At 46.2% G+C, this 24,538-nt stretch overlaps 1 protein-coding gene across 2 annotated transcripts in view; it reads right to left on the bottom strand.

The window, feature by feature from the left end:
- The window catches only part of LOC147436212 (uncharacterized), a 125,807-nt gene that overhangs the window by 87,433 nt on the left and 13,836 nt on the right, over nucleotides 1–24,538 (bottom strand). For both annotated transcript variants that reach the window (XM_086489107.1, XM_086489108.1), the window contains exon 2: nucleotides 23,906–24,282. In XM_086489107.1, the coding sequence (XP_086345233.1) occupies nucleotides 23,906–24,282 (377 nt within the window). The remainder of the gene's footprint in view (nucleotides 1–23,905; nucleotides 24,283–24,538) is intronic.

The following is a 24,538-nucleotide window of genomic DNA, read 5'->3' as shown; positions in this document are numbered from 1 at the left end:
TTAAGAAAAGATGCAGCCCTCCTAATCTTGGAGTGCTCTGAGTAGTGCCCTCCAGAGAAGGCTATGTCAAACTGTTGAATGAAGGCCAAAGTGTAGCAGGCTACAGTGTCACTTTCAGTTAGTTTACAGTTGATCTTTGGTCAGTTGGTCTTTGGTCTGGTCGGTTCACACTAGACGTACTCGCTGGGCAGAGACACGTGGCAGGGATACGGTGGTCTAGTGGACATGGTGGCCAGGTCACCACCGCCACCCAATGGGGATAGACTTAGATGATATTCTTTATGAGCCGTTGGTGGCTCTTGATGATTGTACATATGACTAGTCGTTTTGGGCCAGTGGTATTATCCTGTACGGAGTTGTCTAGAGTGAGTCTATACACAGAGCATGTCTTCACCATCCCTGCACATCTGAGCCTCGACACCCCCATTGTACCTGTGAGTCCTGGGTTGGAGCTGAGTGTGCTGCCACGCGAGAGTCTGTATTAGTCTTTGAGATAGTCGAGTCATATGTTATGGTCTGCTGTTGTGTCTTGTGAACTCTGTTCATGTCTATTGTTTCCTTTCTGTTCAGTCTGTTTGAGTGAGATTGTCACGCACATTGCACTGAGTACCACCCACTGTAGAGAGCACGACACACTATCCGCGCTACAAGTGCTCTCATTTTGGCGATCACGGTGGGACCTCAAAGGAAGTCTCACTCTTGTGGAGATACAAATCGTGAAGCTAATCGGTTGTTACCTAGCTCCGCACACTTGCTTGCACTGTGTAGATAGTCTGCTGGGCTGGTCCTCTCTCTCCCTGGTCCAACCAGTCCTAGTCCTCGTCCCTGGTCCTGGTCTAGTCCTCGCCTTGGTCCAGTCCTCCTCGTCCTGCCAGGTAGCTGGTCTAGTCACTGGTCCTGGACCAGGTGGTCTAGTCACTATCCTCACTTGTCCTGTTCTAGACCTGTGTTGTTCAACCCACATTTAGAGTCTTCTTGCCCAAAGCTTGGTTGGCTTGGTGGTCACCGCATGACACATACTAGGCGGTCAGTTGAGCGTCAAAGCGCACTACTGAGCCCTCTGAAGTACTATAACCGAAGACGACCTGTGGTATCTAGTAGAAGTCCATTAACCTCATCACCCATACCTCCACATACGACATCCCCCATTCCTTCATCCGGTTCCACATCTTCCAGATCACCTTCTCCAGCAAAGCTCTCTCCTATTCTGCTACAACAGGCTATTGAGTAACAGGCTCAACAAGGGGTCATGGAGGCGTTGGCTAGTGTGTTGGCCAAGGTAAACATCAAGTTCCCCACCTTCAAAGGACTCTCTTCGGAAGATGCTGACGACCATGCACGGAGGTTCGTATCTCTCTGTAGAGGATGTGGTCTTAACAGGGAAGATGCTTATCTGGTACTTTTTCCATCCACCTTGGACGGCTTCGTAGACAAATGGTACAGCCAGTTTGCAAAGAATCATTGTGCAACTTGGGCAGACTTAAGACAACAGTTCTGTGCAGCTTTCAGGCTAGGCGACTACCAAGAGAAAGTGTTGGATGAGTTGGCCAACATGGTGCTCCAGCCAGAGGAGACTTTTGCAGAGCTTATGACCAAAACCAAGTCTCTGGTTGCCAAGCTTCCCCAGCAACCCGGTGAATTCATGGTTAAGAAGTGGGTGGAGAAGGCGCTCCCCAAAACCTCTCAGCAAAAACTCCGAGAGAGCCTCCGACCCGACGCCACTCTGGAGGAATTCATCGCAGCTGCTACTAGGATAGAGGGGGCTAGGAAGCTGTTCAACAACTCTCCTCACATAGATACTCCCTCTGTGTTCTCGCAAGGTAGTCCTACTGATCCATTGACTTCCTTGCGCAAGGAACTTGAAGCCCTCAAACTACAACGCGCTCTCCAAGAAGAGAAATCAATCTCTCTGAGACAAGAGAAACCATCGCACCTTGAGGCTTTGGATCAAATCAAGAGAGAACTAGAAGAGCTTCGGTCTGAGCTTCGGTCTGAACTAAAGCTATGGTATGGTGCAGCTCTTGTCGCTCTTCTGGACATCCTCCACACGACTGTCCCCTTCGGGCTTATTGCCACTTCTGCGAAAAATCTGGGCACGAAGATAAGGATCATTACTATATCAAAGGATTGCGGCAAATACAACAAAGTCTGGGTCCTTCTCTCCAACAAGGGCCAGCACCTGCATCCAACATGGTCTCACCCTATGGCCATGAAAACCCGTTGCCCCCTCTGCTGACAACACCCCCTATGCAGCAAGGTCTGCACAACAACTTTGCACCCCCCAGCTTTTTTCATGCTAGTACTCCCTCAGTTCCCCAAAGGTTCTACACCTCAGCCTCCAGCGCCATGCAACAACAAGAGCAGCGACCACCTCGTTCCCCGTTTCGTCCGTCTAATCGGCCAATCTTATGCTACAGATGCGGTGAATATGGGCATTACCGAAGTAAGTGTCCCTTACCTGAAGGGTCTCCTCCTTGCAGACATTGTCCGGAGTCTAAGGACCACAACAGTAAAGATTGTCCCAAACAAAGGGCATCCTCATCTTCAGGCCCGAATCAAAACCAACAAGAGTTTACATTCCCAAAAATCAATCTAATCACAGTGAACACCACCCCTCAGCCAGCAACTGCTACACATACAGTTCGGCCACAACAAGCAGCAGAGCCTGCTGGCGTGCTCACTCGAGCACAAAGAGCAGCCCTTGGTTTAAGTTTGCCAACGGGACCATCGTGTCCAACCCTTCCGCAACTTGTTCAAAATGTGGAACCCGTAAGTGATGAAAAGAATAGGCCAACCTCTATGCTTTCGGACATTGATGGAGCCTTCCTGGCAGCAGTGGCTGACTTGCAATAGGTCAAAGTTTCCGAGGAGGCCCAGATTGTAGGATCTACGCCCACAGCGGAAGCAATCTTGAAGAACACCTTTCAACAAGTGTCTCTTTACGAGATGCTCCGGCTAGATGCAACCCTTAGAAGTGACACCCTCTCAATAATTCAGTCTTTGTACCCTGGTACAGGGCCTAGTGGCGGGCACCTACCTGTGCAGCCCTTGGAGTCCTACATGATTTCATATCGAGCTGCTCCCCTCACCGACTATAAAAGTCCACGTCTTAGTGTATCTATTCTTGGGCATCAATTCTTAGGCGTCATAGTGGATGGTGGGTCTGGCATCAATCTAATGCTTGAATTTACCATGTCAGCCTTAAGTTTACAGCCTACCCGCCCTGCTCCATTCATTGTTACATTGGCAGACCAGAGGACAGTCTACCCTGTGGGCATAGTAGAGAAGGTGCCTTTTAAGGTACACACATTTAGCTTGGATTTTGTGGTGGTCAGTCTTCCTCAGGTGGAGGGAGGATTCCCTTTGCTGATTGGTAGACCATGGTTGCGGCATACTAAGGCACTTCATGATTGGGGAAACGACGCCATGTGGATACATACTCCTGGCTCCCAAATGCAACCAATCCGGCTCGAAGGAGGGATGGATCTAGTGGCTCATCACAGCTCATTGTCAGTACAGTCCAACCCCGACCCTGAGCAGCCCATCCCACTTGACGGGTCTGACGAGGACCTGCTACAGTGGTTGGAAGCTACCACATCGATGCCATGCTACATGGTCTCTATTCAAAACTCACCTGTGCCGCCAGTAACACTATCTCTTCCAACTCCTCAGGAGGACACAGATGTCAAAAGTCCTACAGCGGATAGTACAACAGTCGAAGAAGTAAGTGTATCAGCCCCAAATTCTCATGCTTCGAATGACCCGCCGATGGAAGCCCTCGGTCTCGCGGAACCTATAACACATCACCGAAGGGGGAAGAAATCTCCTCTGCAGAAACTCGCCAAAGATTCCCCCCTTCCTGTAGCATCTCCCAAGTCGGACCCCCTTCAAAAGCATTCTGTTATGTCAGGTCCTGAAGATTTGAGGAGCTTCCACGTGGATGGTTACAAGAAGAGTATGCGGAGTTTCCAATCAATCAAACACCTGCACATACTATCTCGAAGCTCCAGGAGGCGGCTCACCTCTCATCTTCAGAAGCACCCTCTCCAGCTACACCCCCTGACCCGGTCAGAGAAGTCAACCTGGGAGATCCTGACAACCCTCAGCACGTACTCTTAGCAGCTTGGTTATGGGAGCATCTCGCATTACTCAATCAGGTAATCTCTTTCATACACTCTTTTAAAGAAGGTTTTGCTTGGTCTTACAAGGATTTGGAGGGGATCCCACCGAAATTGGGTGTCCACACTATACCTCTGGTAGAAGGGGCTAAGCCTGTAAGAGGCCGAGCTTACAAGCTCAACCCGAAGTATGCGGAGGCGGTCAAGTTAGAGTTAGAAAAAATGCAAGAGGCAGGGATCATTGTACCTGTGGAGCACTCTGAGTGGTTATCACCCATGGTGATAGCGCCTAAGAAGCAGTCCAACAAAATCCGTGTGTGCGTAGATTACCGTGCTCTGAATAAGGTTACTATCCCAGATGGTTTCCCAACACCTTTCACTGAGTGTGTGCTCGAAGATGTAGCACGGCATGTATTGTACAGTTTCATGGATGGGTTTAGTGGGTACAATCAGTTGGGCATCCATCCAGGTGACCAGCTGAAAACGGCCTTTGTGACTCCCTGGGGTATTTTATCTACACTAGAATGTCTTTTGGGTTGAAAAATGCTCCACCTTCTTTCAATAGGGCGGTATATCTCATCTTTTGTCCTCTGCTTACGGATCATCTTGGTATCTTCATGGACGATTTTTCTACCTTCTCAGGTGCTCAATGTTCAACCCCTGTGGAAAATCTAGAGGAACACCTCGCTCAGCTCTTTGTTGTCTTCCTCAGGTGCAGAGAGGCACGCCTAAAGCTAAATCCTAACAAATGTCATTTTTTGGTTACTGAGGGCAGACTTCTAGGCCATGTGGTGTCTGCTAAAGGTTTAGCGCCTGACCTAGAGAAGATCGTGGCAATCTTGAAGTTACCACCTCCCATCAACCCAAAAGGGGTGCAGAGCTTTGTAGGCCACACAAGTTATCATCGCAGGTTTATACGCATGTATGCACAGGTGGCTCAACCCCTAACCCGCTTAACCAGTGCTGCTGTTCCCTTTCAATGGTCAAATGCAGAGGTTGAAGCTTTTGCATACCTTAAAAAACGCCTCACTGAAGCGCCTATCTTAGTAGCTCCCGACTGGTCTCTCACCTTTCATGTGCATACAGATGCCAGTCAACTGGCTGTGGGTGCGGTGCTGACTCAGTCTAGTAAGGAGTCAACCTGGATCGCCCTGTTCACTATGCGAGTCGCCTACTCACTAAGGCAGAGCGCAACTATAGCACCACAGAAAGGGAAGGTTTAGCTATTGTGTATGCTCTGCAAAAATTTCGGCATTACTTATTAGGAGTCCACTTCACAGTTATTACTGATCACCATGCCCTGCGATATCTGCTCAACAAGCCGCAGGTTGCAGGTAGAGTATGGCGATGGCTACTCTTCTTTCAAGGCTACAAATTACGCAACAAAGTGGGTAGAGGTACTAGCAACAACGGACTGCACTGGCACTACGGTAGCCAAGTTTCTCTACGAAAATATTTTGTGCAGGTTTGGATGTCCCTTGGAAATCACCAGTGGTAGTCACTTTGTGAATGAAACAATTTCAACCTTGCTTGCCAACTACAAGATTTTTCACCGAAAATCTTGATCCTATTACCCTAGAGCAAACGGGCAGGCAAAGAGCACTAATAAGGTTCTGATAGCACTCCTGTGAAAAGCATGTCATCTTCATCCCTCGACTTGGGCTCAAGCTATCCACGGTACACTTTGGGCATATCGAACTTCTTTCAAAGCCACAACCAATCACACCCCATTTCAATTGGCTTTCGGTTTGGAAGCGATAGCACCTTTCGAATTCAACTTAGGATCTCCGCGAGTGGGCAGTCTTCGTGCCAATGGAGATTTGGGGTCGGCATCTGTCTCTCATCTTTTCCTTTTGGATGAAAGCCGAAGTTTAGCTTCACTGGCTCTGGAAGCAGAGCAGCTTCGTCGTAAAGCCTAGCATGATCGCCATCTCAGAAAGCCGCAAATAACGCAAGCAGCACTGGTGCTACTCTATCAAGCCAAGTTTCTAAAAAAAGCAAAGAAGTTGGTCCCAGCATGGCAAGGACCATATAAGGTGATGGAGATTCTACCCCACGGAGCTGTACAATTAGCCACCCTCGAAGGAGTTCCGTTGCCTTTAGTCAATGGATCTCGGATCAAATGCTATCATGCTTAAGCTGCCGCTCGAGGGTCTAACCGAGCTACAATCAAGTGTGGAGCTTCGCCGATTCCTGAACCTTTAAATAACTTCAGAATCACTATCTTCGGCATCCTTGCTGTTCCTTTTCATCTTCTCTCATACACCCTCTCCTTACACCCTCTCCTTAGACAGCTCTCCTTCTGCAGACTCTGTTAAGCTCAATGGGTTTGATTCTGGAATTGGATAAACTCTACCCTTCACTCTCTGTCTGTATTCTGTGTAAATCCCTTCTGTGTTGTGTGTGTAGGAAAGATTCTAGTCTTGGGCATAACCTATTCTCCTCAACCCCCACTCAGGCCTTTTTCAAAGCACAAAATTCTTTGATCTATAACGTCTCAAGTGAAACTCAATTCTCTGGCTATGCATAAATGCATTAGTATTCTTGAGTGGGGTATTTATGAAGGTAATTTTTTCACCAGCAAGTTTACTTCGCGTTTTATCTACCCCGGTTTCCTTCAGAGGGTTAGATGATCTCCGATTCCGGGAATCTTTCCTGCTCGTGCCTTGCTAATCCCTGTACCTGCTGTGTAATGCTTCTGATGTCCTTTCACTCCTTCCCTTTACTTCTTCTCCTTTTTGCTTATGAGTGCCTTGGAAATATCATTATCACCTAACCTAACCTCACCCTGAAGCATTGTTGCCGTGACGCCCTTCCTATAACCAAGTGTGGTAGATTGGCTATGCCATTTCCTTTTCCTAATCAAAAACCCTCTTCAATAGCAGGTCTTGCGTTCAACTCCTCGGCTTGAGACCAGGCAAGTGACAAGACCAGGCTGGACCAAGGACGAGGAGGACTAGACCAGGGTCGAGGTCGAGGAGGTCTAGACCAAAGACGAGGGCAGGTTGGACCAGGGCGAGAGAGGACTAGACCAGTTGGACCAGGCAAGAGGAGAACAGTGCAAGGCAAGGTCGGTGAAGCTAGGCAAGGCAGGAGAAGCTAGATAGACACAACTAGCTTCAAGATTTGCACCTCACAGAGTGAGATTTCAGTTGAGGTCCCACCGTGATCGCCAAAATGAGAGCACCTATAGCGCGGATAATGTGTCGTGCTCTCTACAGTGGGTAGCCCTCAGTGCAATGTGCGTGAAAATCTCACTCAGTGCAATGCGCGTGACAATCTCCCTCAAACAGACTGAACAGGGAGGAACAATAGACGTCAACAGAGCTCGCAAAGACACAACAGCAGACCAGAACATATGACTCGACTATCTCAAAGACTGATACAGACTCTGGCGTGGCAGCACACTTAGCTCCAACCCAGGACTCACAGGTACAATGGGAGTTTCGAGGCTCAGATGTGCCGCGATGGTGAAGACGTGCTCTGTGTAAAGACCCACCCTAGACGACTACGTACAAGATAATCCTACCAAACGCTACTACTCATATATATCACCATAAAGAGCCACCAACAGCTCATAAATGTCAGCCATGTGGTGACCTGGCCACGAGGTCCACTAGACCACCGTCGGTAGGTACCATGCCACGTGTCACTCCCGAGACCAAAGGGTCCGTCCAGTGTGAACCAGACCAAGTGTAACCAATTGTCCAACTGTCTGTCCTATGAAGTGACACTGTAGCCCTCTACAGAGAGAGGGCCAATTACATCAAAGAAGGGAAGTGTTTCGGTTGCGGAGAACAAGGGCACATCTCTGGAAAGTGCCTCAAAAAGGCATAGCAAGAACAAACTGAAGACAGGCCAGAGAGTTCGAGAGCAGCAAAGGAATGTGGCAGAAAAGGCAAGATAAAAGCAGGACTGGTACCAGATTGCATGGGTATTGACCCAAGCCTGATTGATGAAAGTACAGAACTTTGTCGAGCTTGGGGCAAAGTGAAAGATCAAGAAGCCCTAATTTTCTTGAATGGAGGAGCCAAGGCCAACTTCATTTCACCTGCATTGGCGGCGCGGCTCAAGATTACACCCGACGGGATGGAACCACGAACAGAGGCAATTCTGGCGGCACCCTGACGGGACATAGCCATTACACCTGTCATTGGCAAACTTCGGTTGCATTGTCAAGGGTATTTGGGGCATGAGGACTTTTACATAATGCCCTTGGAAGGTTGTGACGTCTTCCTAGGAGTCCTTTGGTACCATAAGAACAACGCCGTGGTCGATTATCGGGCAAAGAAAGCAACTTTGACGAATGAAAAGGGCCGAAAAATTGTACTTGATGTAAAACTGAAGGGCGAGTCTATCCCCATTGTATCGGCTTCAGCCATTTCCAAATTAATGAAATCCAATCTCTTTGTTTACTCGATCTATTTGAAAGACTTAAATGATGAACACAGAACGAACATGTCTGAACTTGATAGAGAACGCCAAGATTTTCTCCACACTCGTGCCAATTGCTTCTCTGAGGGCCAACCACGCAAGTTGCCCCCATCTCGTCCTGAGGATCACACCATTGATCTGATTCTTGGAAGCACACCACCGAGCCGGCCACCTTGCCGTGTTAGCCGAGCCCAAAATGAAGAGATCATGAACCAAGTGAAAGACCTTCTGGAAAAGGGTCTTATCCAGCCGAGTACTTCACCCTATTGCTCTATGGTGTTGTTGGTTTTAAAGAAAAACGGATCTTGGAGAATATGCATTGATTACAGAGCTCTCAATAGAATCACCATCAAGAACAGATTTCCAATTCCAAGGATCGATGATATTCTTGACAGACTTCAAGGATTCTCTTGTTTCAGCAGGATTGATTTGAAAAGCGGATATCATCCGATCCAAATCGCTCTAGGAGATGTCTACAAGACAGTCTTTCGGACTAACTTCGGTTTGTATGAATTTTTGGTGATACCTTTTGGCCATACCAATGCTCCAGCAACTTTCAATCGAATGATAAATAGGATTTTCAGAGAATATAGATCATTTGTCGGCACTTTCTTTGATGACATTATAGTCTTCTCCAAGGATGAAGCAGAACATAGACACCATCTGCTACAGGTCTTTGAGGCATTGCGAGATCACAATTAGTTATCAATGCCAAAAAGAGTGAATTTTTCATGCCGGAGATAATACACTTTTTGGGACACATCGTCTCAGCAGCAGGAGTACAAATGGACCTGGCCAAGATTGAGACTATACGTGATTGGCCCGATTTGAAGAATGTTCATGAAGTTAGAAGCTTCTTGGGTTTGTGTTCTTACTACCAACGGTTCATTCGAAAGTTTGCAGAGGTAGCTTCCCCTTTGCACATTCTAACACAGAAAGGAGTCCCTTTCTCGTTGGGGCCCACAAAGGTGACTGCCTTTCAGACGAAAGAGAAATTGACTACTGCACCCGTATTGACTTTGCCGGATTTGCAAAAGTCATTTGAAGTATATTGTGATGCTTGTGGTCATAGTCTGGGAGCGGTCTTAATGCAAGAAGGCCATGTGATTGCCTATGAAAGCCAACTGTTTTCAAGGCCAGAATTGACAGCACAGATTTATGAGAAAGAGCTTTTGGCAGTGATCCATGCTCTTACTCAGTGGCGACATTACCTACTTGGAGCCGACTTCACGGTCTTCACTGATCATTAGAGCTTACGCTACTTCTTGTCACAGAAGCAGCTTTCGGAAATGCAGATGCGGTGCACTAACATCTTGTCACAGTTTCACTTCCAAATTGTCCATGTTCAGGGACAGAAGAACTTGGTGGCAGCTGCTTTGTCTCGGAAGCTGCTAGTCTTGGCTATTTCCGTGATTCATCATAGAAGCTTCGAGGACATGGTTGATCAGTATGCCACAGATCCGAACTTTTCGGATGTATTCACTCGAATACAGAATGGGGAGGTAGTAGCAGGATATTCCATACGGGATGGCTACTTGATGAAGAAAACGATGTTGTGCGTTACACGGCCGTTGAGGGAAAAGGTTCTGACTGAGTGCCATTGTCCACCTATTACGGGTCACCGCGGCATCGAAACCACCTTGAAAGGTATGGAGCGTTACTCCTTTTGGCCGAGACTCAAGAAAGATGTGGACACTTTGTTCGCAGTTGTTTAGTATGCCAGAAGGTCAAGTTTGACAAGCATAAGGCACAGGGATTACTACAGCCTTTATCCATTCCCACCCGCCCCTGGGAAAGTATTGCAATGGATTTCATCTTTTATCTCTCGAAGACACAGAGTGGCCATCATGGCATTTGGACTGTCATCGACAAATTTAGCAAGCAAGCTCACTTTATCCCAATGAAGAAAACAGTCAAGCTGGATCATTTAGCGAGACTGTTCATTGCACAATTTTCAGACTACATGGCATGCCTGAGACAATAGTCTCTGATAGAGATCCCCGATTCACGAGTTTGTTTTGGAGGGCTATTTGGGAGACCATTGGCACACGGTTGCAATTCTCATCATCTTTCCCCCCGCAGACAAATGGGCAATCTATGATTGCAAATTTAGTCGTACTCGATTTATTAAAGTCTACATTTCTGATCAGAAGATTCAATGGGAAAAAAATTTGCCCTTGGTGGAATTTACCTACACTAACACGATCCACTCTTCGACGTGGAAGACTCCATTTGAGATAATTGAAGGTGCTCCGAAGGTTCCACCCTTCCTTAGCACGAAAGATAAGGTTTTTGAAGCCGACCAATACACGAGGGACTTGGACACTGCATTTGCCAAGGTCCGGGAGGCTTTAGCAAAATCTTAGGAACGACACAAGAAGGCAACAGATCGACACCGTCGCAATTTGAAATTAAAGGAAGACGATTGGCTGCTCTTATGTTTTGAAAAGGCACACCTAAGAAAGAAAAAGGGAAAGGAGCGGCTTTTTCCAAAGCTTAGCACGAGGTATTATGGCCCTTTCCAGACAAAAGAAAAAATAAATGATGTCTCCTTTAGACTGAAGCTGCTCGATACTTGGAAGATTCACGATGCATTTCATGTGAGTCTATTGAAGCCTTTTAAAGGCGATGTACCCGATGATGGGGAGCCAGATGAGCAACCCGAAGTGGAGGAAAGCAAGGAGATACTCATTCCAAAACAGATATTGGCACACAAAGACAAAAAGATAAAAGGTAAAGTGATTAGGTAGTTCTTGGTTAAGTTCAAGAACTATCCTGCATTGGATGCGAAGTGGATGGAGGAGGACCTAGCAGATACTCCCCAGATTTTGGAACTTCACCTTGAAGCATTCGGTTTGGCATAGTCTACTCCGATAGAACCCTGACTTCAACGAGGGTGAATCTAGTGCAACGGGTTTGCACAAGAGTGGAATCGCTCCGCTCCTTTGTCAACGAATTACCCCGATTTTGAATAGAGTCACTGACGTGCCCTTTGGGTTTCAAGGATACTAAAGGGCTCAATAGTATCCTGCTGTATGATTTTACAATTGGAATTCTCGAAAATGAAAATGATTGATTTGTACTTGACTTGTTTGAGCGCAGGAACTGAAAGACGAAATGACTGCAGCATTTCGGTCTCATAAATCTCTATAGACATGATTGCAATAAAGATTAGTTAATCGGGCATCCGTGAGGTCCAGAATGGATCTAGATGCGATTACTAAATTCGTTGCCAATTGATCATGGTCTAAGATTTGGAATGAATTTATGTGTGATTTGTCATGTGATGTCCTGTGATGTCCGGTGATGTGACTATCGTCTTGTACAAGTGCTAGATGTGTCGTGTCTAGTGCATTGGTACTAACAATCAGTGTCTACTAAGACAATTTATGGCCTTTGTCTATTTTTGCAGGCGTAATCGAGGGCGATTACATTTCTTTCAGGAGGGGGGTATGTCACAAACTAATGACGTGGCAAACCTCCAGGACATAAAAACACACATTTTCTGACATGGCAAATGACCGGGAAAGGTGCCAATAGGCTAACTTGGCTGGATGATGACGTGCCAGCTGTAAAGACGCCCGCAATTTACGCTGACATGCTGACGTGACAGTTGTACGGAATTCCGTAATTTGTGCTTGCTGCTCTTGGCTAGCAAATTTTGAGTGAAAGCTTTTGGGACAATTTGAGGGGCGCCAGTCTTTGGGGCCAATACCTCTTGGCACGGAACTACGCCGGGCCGTGTCGTCTTTTGTGAACTCTTTTGAAGTGAATCTCTGCTGTGTCGTGGTAGAATCTTGACTTGGGGTGTCCAAGTTTGTTACACCAACTGTGAGATCCTGGATACTAGAGATGACGCTCGGTTGTGCCATGACATAATCCACTGTGCTAGCTACAGGAAATGATGGTATTTGGACCATCATTTGCAGATTCAGCAAGCAGGCTCATTTTATTCCTGTTAGGAAGAAGATAAAGCCAGATCAGATGCCACGCTTTTTTATGAGCAATATTTTCAAGTATCATGGCATGCCACAGTCGATTGTTAGCGACCGTGATCCACGCATGACAAGTTTGTTCTGGAGAGGCTTGTTTGAGAATATGGGCACCACGCTCAAATTCTCTTCATCATTTCATCCTCAAACAGATGGGCAGTCAGAAGAGGCAAATTCTATTGTCCTAGATCTGCTGAAGTGCTATGTGTCAGAGCATAAAGGAAAGTGGGAGCAATATTTGCCATTGGTGGAGTATGCATACAATAATACAGTGCATTCATCAACTGGCAAGGCACCTTTTGAGATAATTGAAGGTGGCAAGAAAGTTCCTCCCATACTGCATACAAAGGACAAGATATTTGAAGCAGATAAGTATGTTCAGGACATGGATGAAATGTACAAGAAGTTCAAAGTGGCCTTAGAAAAGACTCAGGCAAAGCAAAAGAAAGCAGCTAATCGTCACCGTCATGAAGTGGTATATTCACTTGGTGATTGGGTGCTTTTACGCTTTGAAAAGGCAAGGTTAAAGAAGATGAAGGGCAAGGAAAGACTGTTTCCAAAGCTCAGCATGCGTTACTATGGGCCTTTTCAAGTGTGCGACATAATCAGTGATGTTGCATATAGGCTGAAATAGCCTGACAGTTGGAAGATTCACAATGTGTTTCATGTGAGTCTTCTCAGACCCTATGTGGGTGATGTGCCGGAAGATATGCCAGTTGAAGATCAGCCGGAAGTCGAGGAACTTGACGAGATCTTGGTCCCCGAACAGATTTTGGCACATAAGGAAAGAAAAGTGAAAGGCAAGGTTGCTAGGCGTTACTTGGTAAAGTTCAGAAACTATCCACCAATGGATGCTAAGTGGATGGAAGAAGGTGAACTTGCAGAGTCACCAACTGTGTTATCACTTTACCTTGAAGCCTTCGATTTGCAACCTACCTTGACCCCTTGAGTTTCAAAGCTACATGGATTGTCAGTGTGACAATGGCTTCTGAAACAAATGATGTACATGGTATTTAAAGTGAGCTCAAATGAAATACCTGTTACATGAATATTAGAGTTGTACAGATTGTCAGTTTGGAAATTGCTCTTATGGAATGTCCAAAAGTATGGTTAGTGCTATAGAAGTGAGTATTTCTTGTCGATACAGTAATTGCTTCTATTAAAGGGTACATGTGTAACTGCATTCTTAAAATGTCGGTTTGGGTATGCTCGAAAGTGTTACTGGGCCGAACGTGTACTATAAGACAGTGGCAAAATGTGTAGCTACCATTTTGTCATTGGAAAGTTAGTGACTCAAATCAATGGCAGAGTGCGAAGCTACCACTATGTCATTGGGACAGGGTTCACACGCAGGCAATACATGTGTCGACGAGGTGTTGAATACACCAAGGTTGACAATGAGTATGTATGTGTCGTACATGTGCCGACAGGTGTTGAATACATCAGTGTTGACTAGGAGCATGTACGACATAGATGCAAATGAGGACGTTTGAGATTTCAAGAGGGGGGTATGTCACCAGCGTGTGACTACTATCTATCCTTTTTGTTGATTTCTTTCTTATTATTTATTTACTTTCACTTTTTGGAAAGACCCCTCGGGAAATCTAACTGCCCTGCATTGCATAGCTAGTGTGGAACTGTCCAGAGGGAGTCCAGGCCTGAGGGCAAGAGAGCACTAAGGTTGGACAAAGACTATGGTTAGCCAAAGTCGGGTCATTGACTAGCCAAAGTAGAATCCTTTGCTACAGAGGCTACATTTCAGTTCTGGGTGTGTACAAAGGGGGTCAGATGACCTAGAAAGATACAATGGCAACATCTCCTAAAATTTAGGGAACTGCTATTTTGGGACCTGAAAATGTGTTTGCGTCATTACCTCCGGAATGACAAGGAGAACATTTTCTTACTCTGCCGTGAAGTCAATTGGGCAACCGGTTGGGAGATTTTTAGGTGGCAACCCCGAAACGAGAAAATGCTTGTAAATGCGCCAAGTGGCACATTCTGGTGCACATTCCTCATGCAAGAGAAGGTGGCACTGAATTGGAAGGGAGAAGAGGCTCATTTGCTGATTTTGTCACAGGTTAAGAGCTATGGAGTGCTTGCTTTCCCTCCTATGTACAGTGCGGTGCCAAGAGTGATGCCCTGCACGCTACGCACTGCCCTCTCTCTCCCCTATGGCAGTATGTTATGCCCCTCTAGTGGGCTTTTCAATTGACCAATGTACACTTGTGTGGGTTCATGCGCGATTGCCGAGGCAAGAGCCTCTTGCACAGGTACTGGATTAGCTAACGGCTAATCCCCCGCAGGTACAGGTGAATTCGGAGAGGTTTCACGCCAGAAATCTCGTTTGATTCAAAGGGCAAGTAGCCCTACAGGTGTGGGAGCTCCAGGACTTGCTACCGATGCGACCGGCACGCGAAACGGAGCCCGAAACAGTAAATTACAGCCTGCTGTGTATTTTTGCAGGTTTAGGGTTTTGGCCCTAAACGGTCCCTAATACCCCCAGGAGGTTCGGGGACGCGAGGGGACCGCTGTACAGGTGATCTGGCGCATTTTCGGGGCTGAAAACAGAGAATTCAGCGTGCTGCAGATTCTCGCCAGTTTTTGTAAAGTGTCCGTATGCGTCGGGAAAGTCATTCAATGCGTGGGAATACTGATTGTGAAGGGTCCTAGTACAATTATGCTGCCGAAATCGGGCCGGAACAGTTGAAATTCAGCCAAGCTTGTGCGGGATAGCTTGTAGGGAACCACAGCGTTTATTCCCTCTTTTAAACAATAAAGAAATTGTTGCTAATTGGACTATTTTCTAATTTTTAATGATTAATTTCTCTAGGACATTTTACTGTGTACACCAAGAACTGTTAAAAGATTGTAGCTACAGGAAGTGCCATCAAGAACGGACAACTCTGATGTGTCATTTGATGGGTGACGGTAAACATCGCAAAGGAGTTTCCGTAAGTTCGGTGGAAAGGGCCGGGTTACGAGTGCCCCTGATGCGTCACATGATGGGTGACGGGTGCATCAGAAAGGGGGCATTTCGTAGGCTGAGGAGGAAATCCGAACTAAGTAAGAAAATACGCGTAAGAACGTAAGCACAAGAATAAAGATGGGTTCAAAGAAGCTTTTTACGAAAAGCAGGAACTTTCGCGGGAGGGCAGATGCTTTCCCGCGAGGAGTCTGTGTCTGCATTGCATCTGTGTCCGTGTTCTGCACCCGGGGACGCCTGGAATGTGTTCGTGTAGCATTGTTTTCACTAACTGAGTGACTTTTTAAAGTTTAAACAAGTTCACACTTTATTTTATAAAGTGGCCGGTCACTTTCAAGTGACCAGCCCTCTTATAATAAAAAAAAGCAATGCTCTAAAAATCCTACGTTAAAACTCCACAAAAAAAGCCTACGCAAGGCTGGCTGAATTCAGTGATCTCTCTCTCTCTCCTCTCGCTAGGGGCGCCAGGCTTTTGCTTTTCGGCTCCTATTCCCGCCGGGTGCAAGGGCCTATAAAAGGGCAGTTAGCGTTCCAGTTTTACACACACCAGGAGCAGCCGGAGGAGTTAGCGCTGAGAGTTGGAGCAGTCATTGCGAAGGAAATTCAGCAAGTGCTCAGTGACGACGGAGTACGGAGGTCGTTTTTCCGAGCAAGGAGCGATAGGTATAATTTGTTGATACGCATTGCGAGTTGTTGCTTTGTGTGGTTTGTTTTGCAGGAATCTCCCTTCTTACGGGAAAGTCCCTCACGGGAAGTACGGCTTCACGCCTAAGTCCCTTACGGGAAAGTACGGCTTCACGCCTAAGTCCCTTACGAAAAAGTACGGCCTCGCGCCTAAGTCCCTTACGGGAAAGAACGGCCTTGTGCCCAAGCCCTTTTACGGGAAAGAACGACCTTCGGGTCTAAGATTACAGAACGGAGGGGTTTCCTCGGGTTCTCGTGCTTGTATGCGAATTCTCCCTGAATAAAGAATACTCTTGACGGGGGGGGGGGACCAGCCCATCTTCTGGTCCCCAATATTGTGTCGATCTTCTCCCTTCTCTCACATTTGCAAAGTATTTTATTTTTCAGATTTCTAAGTGCTCGTGTACGCTCCCGTTTAGTGACAGTGGTATCAGAGCTCGGACTCCTCTCTTTCTCTGCAAAGAAGGACGATTCCGAGAAGAACGGGAAGAACCATGTCGAGCCAAGGGAGAAGCTTTGAAGAGGAGCTTCAACAAGTGCGAGCTCAGCTTGCGGATTTGCAACAAATATTATTATTGCCAGATGTCCAAAAGCTCTTGGGCGGAATGAAGAGAGCGAATGAAACCGATGCAACCGGGCATCCAGACCACACTGTTGGCGTGAGACCACAGGAAGAAAGAGAAGAAGAACGTGCCGAGGTGCACAAAGGATCTTCGGATCGGAATGAACGGCCTACTCCAAGGAAAGGCCAGGAAAAAGAGCTCTCTTTGCTAGACGAGAGCAAGGACATCTCTATTTCATCTCCATCTTACTCCCCTGATTATACTTCTACTTCTCAATCTTCTCGCGAGAAGAAGGAAGCCGCTACTACTACTACCCTACATCAACCTAAAGATAAGCCTCGATTCAAGAAGCATGGTCGCAAGTCTCAACATCGCAAAAGAGTCTTCAAATCAGGCGACAAGGACATCAAGTTCGAAACCTACAACGGACGGAGAGATATCTCCAAAGCACTGTCCTTCATTAGACAGTTTGAAGTCGCCTTTACCAATAAACACTTCACAGAAAGATCCAAATTGCGCCATGTGCGGATGCACCTCAAGGAAACGGCAAGTATTGGTGGTTAGCCAAGATTCTGGAAGGTTCTCAGGCCAGAACTTGGGAGAGATTCAAATCTGAATTTTATGAAAAGTTTCTTCCGCCTGACTTCGAGCAGGACATACGGAAGGAATGGGACTCGCTCGCCCAGAAGGAACATGAGAGAGTCATGACCTATGTGGACAAGTATTGGTCGGTTCTTCTGAAGGTCACTCCCTTCATGAAGATTGCCGACGAGGAAAAGAAACGAAAGTTCGAAGCGGGTCTCCCACCGCAGCTTCGAAAGAGTATGAAAGTGTATCCGCATGACACTCTTCAGAGGATGATGGAGTCAGCAATCATTGCTGAGGATTTGCACTCAACTGGGACGCCCAAAAAAATGGAGCATAGCACTTACCGTGCAAGAGAAAGAGGGGTCTACGATGACCAAGGGGGCCAAGGAAGAAAACGTCCTCCATCTAGGGACTATGATCATTCTAAGAAGCCAGAGGGCAATGGCAAGCGAACTAAGTATCTCTCTCCTACTCAACTCCAAACCTTCAGAGAGGAAGGAAGATGCTTCTACTGTGGAGAGAAAGGACATATGAAGTTGGGCTGCCCTCTAAAGCAGCAACGGCAAGAACAAGCCTCTACGAGGCAAGATAAAGCAAGGAACCCGCTCCACCAAGCTCGAACTCAATTTCAGACGTTCAAGGAAACATAGAAACGGAGAAAGGGAAGCGTCAGCTTTTGAAGGGCTGGGGGTCTTTGAACAACCAGCGAGTACTGATTCTTTATGATCCAAGATCCACGGATAACTTCATCTCCCTGGATACTGCAGAACGTTTGTGCCTCACACCGGCTCAGCTTGGCACACCGGTTACATCCGGATCGGCATTCGAGGGGTTGACAACCAATGCGACTCCCGTGCAAGGACAGCTCAATCTTCGGATTGGCGAGTGCAAGGACCGCGAATCATTTATGATGGCACCCATCGAGGGATGTGATATCATCTTGGGTATGCCATGGCACTTCCACATGACACCTGTCCCCGATTATGTGGAAAAGACCCTCACTTTTGATCATGGGGGTAAGAAAATAAAGATTCATGCTGATGTAGGAGATTGGCAGTTCCCAATTGTAAGTCATATCTCCATTAAGAAAGAAATGAAGAAGTGTGTTTCTGCTTACTTGATTTTTGCACGTGAGAAGGATAAAACTAGTGGGGATTCACTCTCTAGTCTGGAAATTAAGCGTTTTCAATTTATTGAAAAGTACAAAGATTGTTTCACGGAAACACTCCCTAATGAACTACCTCCGTTACGCCCGGAAGATCACCGCATAGATCTCATACTGGGAAGCTCGCCTCCCAATCAACCCCCTTATCGGGTAAGTCTTGCTCAGCAAGAGGAAATTTTGAAGTAGGTCAACGAGCTTCTAGAGAAAGGGTTAGTACGGCCAAGTGCTTCACCCTACTGCTCTCCAGTTCTACTGGTGCAGAAGAAAGATGGCGCGTTTCGAATGTGCATAGACTATAGGTCTTTAAACAAGATCACGGTAAAGAATCGCTTTCCGATCCCCCGGATTGATGATATACTTGATAAGTTGCAGGGTGCAAGTGTCTTTAGTCGCATAGACTTAAAGAGTGGGTATCATCAGATACGGATCGCCCCTGAGGATGTCCATAAGACTGCTTTCCGCACAACTTTGGACTATATGAATTTTTGGTAATGACTTTCGGCTTGACCAATGCTCCTGCGACGTTCAATCGCATGATGGACCGCATTTTCAGCCCGTATCGAGCTTTTACAGGAGTATTCTTTGACGACATACTCATCTTCTCTAAGTCAGAAGAGGAACATCAGAAGCACTTGGACCTAGTGTTTTAAGAATTGCGAAAGCATGGGTTGCATGTGAATGCAAAGAAGAGCGAGTTCTTTCTCTCAGAGATACACTATCTCGGCCATATAGTCTCTCACAATCAAGTGAGTATGGATCCTGCCAAGATCCGAGTCGTAGAACATTGGCCTATTCCCACTACGGTACATGATGTACATAGCTTCCTGGGATTATGTTCGTATTATCGAAGGTTTGTCTGAGGATTTGCCCATGTAGCAGGACCACTTCATGATTTGACAAAGAAGAAGATTCCTTTCAGATGGGGATCGAGACAACAAGGAGCTTTTGATCGGCTCAAGTACTTGCTAAGCCATGGACCTATTTTGATAGTGCCTGACTTAAGGAAACCATTTGAGGTTCACTGCGATTCTTCAGGCGATTGCATCGGAGCAGTGTTGAACCAAGAAGGCCATGCAGTGGCCTACGAAAGCAGACGGCTTAAGGATGCAGAGTTGCATGCATCAATCTACGAAAAGGAACTCACGGCTGTGATTCACCCCTTATCCAACTGGAAGCACTATCTTCTAGGAGCAGATTTTGTGATCAAGACTGATCACCAGAGTTTGCGGTATTTTCTTACGCAAAGGAAACTATCTGAGAAGCAGATGAGATGGGCAAACTTTTTGTCTATGTTTCACTTCAAGATCCTTCACACGGCTGGGAGTAAGAATGTGGTCGCGGACGCATTGTCTAGGCGGCCAAGGGTGAACGCTATCACTTCGGTGTATCACCAAGAATTAGAAGCACTACCGGATTTGTATCCGAATGATCCAGACTTCTCCATCGTTTGGGGAAATCTACATCGTGGAGAGAATGAGTTTCCCTATTCCATTCGGGACGGTTATCTCTACCACCATCAGGCCATATGTGTGGCGGAACCATTAAGAAAGAAGATCATGGATGAAGCACACGCTTCGCCTTATGCGGGTCATCGGGGTATTCTCCCTATGACGTTAGCAATGGAAAGATATTTCTGTTGGCCTAGCCTTAAAGCAAACATTGATAAGTATGTCAGGGAATGCTTGGTTTGCCAAAAAGTGAAGTATGATCGGCATAAGACGCCTGGGTTGCTACAACCATTGCCTGTGCCTAATGAACCTTGGGAAAGTATTGCAATGGACTTCATCATGGACCTCCCTAGAACTCAGACTGGAAATGACGCGATTTGGACCATTGTGGACAGGTTTAGTAAGCAAGCACACTCTATACCAGTCAAGAAAACGATCAAAGCACATCATATGGCTAGGGTTTTCTGGCACAGATCTTTAAGCATCATGGAATGCCTAAGTCTATTGTGAGTGATCGAGATCCTCGCATGACAGGAAATTTTTGGCTTGCCTTGATGGATAATCTTGGTACGAAGTTGAATTTTTCATCTGTCTACCATCCTCAAACAGACGAGCAAAGTGAGATAGCCAATTCCACAGTATTGGATATGTTAAAAGCTTATGTGTCAAACTGGCAATCTGACTGGGAGAAATATTTGCCTCTTGTAGAGTATGCGTACAACAATACCATACACTCATCGACGGGGAAAGCACCTTTTGAGATTCTCTATGGTAAGCCTTTGCTTCCACCGATCCTTTTAACTAAAAATAAGATATTTGCAGCAGATGAATTTGTCCGGGATTTGGACACAGCCTACAGACAAGTTAGGAGAGCTATTCTACGCTCTCAGGAAAAGCATAAGAAAGCTGCAGACAAGCACAGGAGGAATCTAGACTTAACAGTCGAACAGTTAGTCTTACTCAAGTTTGAGAAGGCAAGACTTAAGAAACAAGCGTCTCATAAGGGGAAGGTGGTAAAACTTTCTACCTGTTATTATGGGCCGTTTAAGATCACTGAGCAAGTGAATGATGTCACCTTCCGATTAGAGCTACCGCCTAATTGGAGGATCCATAATGCTTTCCATGTCAGTTTACTCCCGCCGTATGTGGGACCGCCTCCGAGTCAGCCAAGTGTTGAGGAACCTCCTGAGGTTGAGGAAACACAAGAAATACTCCAGCTGGAGCAAATAGTAAGTCATCAGGAGCGGCCCCTCAAGTCCGGAAAAATAACACGGAAGTATTTGGTTAAGTTTAAGAACTATTCGAATCTAGATGCTCAATGGATAACGCAGGAGGAATTAGCAGCTTATCCCGAGATACTGGAGGTATATGTTCAAGCACTACACTTGAGGTCAACTGTTTAGAAGCCAGAGGGATGTTGCTAATTGGACTATTTTCTAATTTTTAATGATTAATTTCTCTAGGACATTTTACTGTGTACACTAAGAACTGTTAAAAGATTGTAGCTACAGGAAGTGCCATCAAGAATGGACAACTCTGATGTGTCATTTGATAGGTGACGGTAAACATCGCAAAGGAGTTTCCGTAAGTTCGGTGGAAAGGGCCCAGTTACGAGTGCCCCTGATGCGTCACATGATGGGTGACGGGTGCATCAGAAAGGGGGCATTTCGTAGGCTGAGGAGGAAATCCGAACTGAGTAAGAAAATACGCGTAAGAACGTAAGCACAAGAATAAAGATGGGTTCAAAGAAGCTTTTTACGAAAAGCAAGAACTTTCGCGGGAGGGCAGATGCTTTCTCGCGAGGAGTCTGTGTCTGCATTGCATCTGTGCTCATGTTCTGCACCTGGGGACGCCTGGAATGTGTTCGTGTAGCATTGTTTTCACTACCTGAGTGAGTTTTTAAAGTTTAAACAAGTTCACACTTTATTTTATAAAGTGGCCGGTCACTTTCAAGTGACCAGCCCTCTTATCTTATAATAAAAAAAAAGCAATGCTCTAAAAATCCTACGTTAAAACTCTACAAAAAAAGCCTACGCAAGGCTGGCTGAATTCAGGGATCTCTCTCTCTCTCCTCTCGCTAGGGGCGCCAGGCTTTTGCTTTTCGGCTCCTATTCCCGCCGGGTGCAAGGGCCTATAAAAGGGCAGTTAGCGTTCCAGTTTTACACACACCAGGGGCAGCCGAAGGAGTTAGCGCTGAGAGTTGGAGCAGTCATTGCGAAGGAAATTCAACAAGTGCTCAGTGACGACGGAGTACGGAGGTCGCTTTTCCGAGCAAGGAGCGACAGGTATAATTTGTTGATACGCATTGCGAGTTGTTGCTTTGTGTGGTTTGTTTTGCAGGAATCTCCCTTCTTACGGGAAAGTCCCTCACGGGAAGTATGGCTTCACGCCTAAGTCCCTTACGAGAAAGTACGGCCTCGCGCCTAAGTCCCTTACGGGAAAGAACGGCCTTGTGCCCAAGCCCTTTTACGGGAAAGAACGACCTTCGGGTCTAAGATTACAGAACGGAGGGGTTTCCTCGGGTTCTCGTGCTTGTATACGAATTCTCCCTGAATAAAGAATACTCTTGACGGGGGGGGGACCAGCCCATCTTCTGGTCCCCAATACTGTGTCAATCTTCTCCCTTCTCTCACATTTGCAAAGTATTTTATTTTTCAGATTTCTAAGTGCTCGTGCACGCTCCCGTTTTGTGACAGAAATACCGAAAGGGGCGCCTAAGTTAGGGGCCAATCTGGTGTCGGTCTACTCATACAGGTGCAATCTAGCAACCTGTATCCCTCTCCCCTTTGTTGTGTCTTGAAAGTACAGGTAAAGTAGACAACTAATAATGGGTGAAAGCTAAATCAAGGTTTGAAGTAAAGTCTACCGCCCTTTTTTTTTTTTTAAGTACAGGCCGGTTTCAGTACATGTGTGTCCTCTGGGTATCCAGAAAAAGGACAAAAGTGTTGAAACTATATGCATAAGGGAATACAACCATGATATGCAAAGGACTAGATAGCTCTATCCAGTACCAAACGGGGGGGGGGGGGCGGGAAGATGAAATGAAATGTCCTCCATGGTAAGTACTCTAGTTGAGCGTCTTCTGTGCTGTAGTAAAACAGTCATGATCTTCTGTTGTAATCTCCGTCAATGTTGTGATGCCCCTCGTAGTCGTGGGGCGTCTGGATCTCCCAAGCTCAAGCACTCTGTCAATCAATGTACCTCTGGTACGGGTGGACTCTGAAATCTGTTGCAGTGGCCGCTCCTCTGGCTACACAATAGCTAGTCTAAAGAAGTTTGTGATCTGTCTCTAGGACTGTCCCTTGCTGATCCCCTTAGTAAACCCTCTCTATGTCTGCGCACCTCTAAAGGATACAAACTAAGGCATCTCTGATCCTAGTATCTCATAACGCTAGACAATGGTCCAAAACTCTCTCTGAAAAGACTGTGAAAACGGCCGTATATCTCGTAGTACATTGGGCACTAGCATATATAACGCAGCTCAGTGTTTGGCTCCATATGACATAGCTGACATGTTCTAGCCTCCGCAGGTACTCCTCTAAATCTACCAATTTCAATCTCGAGCTGGTGTGAAGTTGTGCGAATCTGACCAATAGCACATATCGTATGCCATGAGATAAATGAGTGTCCATGTAGCTAGGTCTGGTCATGAACCCATCCTAGAGAAGATGCTCTGTGTAGAAAGCCATCTTTGTGCCCAACGAGATTTCACATTTTTTTCCTAAAGGAAACATGTTGTGAAGCACAAAACTAAAAAGATTAAAAAAGATACAGATTCATAAAAGATCGACAGGCTAATTTTATGTGTGTTGACAAATTACTGAAAAATACTGCAGCAAACAGTGCACCACATACTCAACTCTTCAAGCTTTGAGCATGAAAACAAAATTCTCATGCGCTACAAAAATTCCGGCTAGTGAAGAAATGCACCTTGCAAACAAACTCCAGGAAAGGCTGGACTTCTTGCTCAAGAGCAGGTCTGAAGCTTCGATGCAGATCAAAGATGATACGCATACAAACAAGTCCGTTTTCTTCATTATCAGTTGTCACGATGTGCATCAGAAGCTTCAGTAGTTCTTGCAAGAAGGGCCTGATGACATCAGTATGTGGCAGCCTATTCAAAATCTCGATGATGACATTTCTGAGCTTATGCTCAATACTATCAGTGGTCTGAGGCTTTGTTAGCTGTGTAAGAAGGGTGGAGAATACTCGAAAGTAGCTTTTCAAAAAATTCAGGTACTCTGAAGTATGCACTATCTCAATGCTGTCACGCACTTCTGTGGCTAGCTGATACCTGTTTTGCATAGCTGAAGTCGAAGTAAAGGAGACAACAGACACACAAAATATCCAGCTTGTACAGACAACACACACAGATAATATAAAACCCACAGACCTTTGCCTAAACTGTATATTACAAGTAAACAAAATAAATAAATGCTAAGTAGAGACTTGTACAGAGCACGCCTTGACGGCCATCTCCAGAGGCTATGTTGCAATGCCCCAAGAGAGAAACTTTACATTTATCCCCACCAACTTACATGGCACATTCCCTAGGGCAAACCT

Source organism: Adiantum capillus-veneris, chromosome 18, assembly GCF_014529385.1.
Source record: "Adiantum capillus-veneris isolate H3 chromosome 18, ASM1452938v2, whole genome shotgun sequence".
Lineage (NCBI taxonomy): Eukaryota > Viridiplantae > Streptophyta > Polypodiopsida > Polypodiales > Pteridaceae > Adiantum > Adiantum capillus-veneris.
This window is presented reverse-complemented; position numbering and strand designations above follow the sequence as displayed.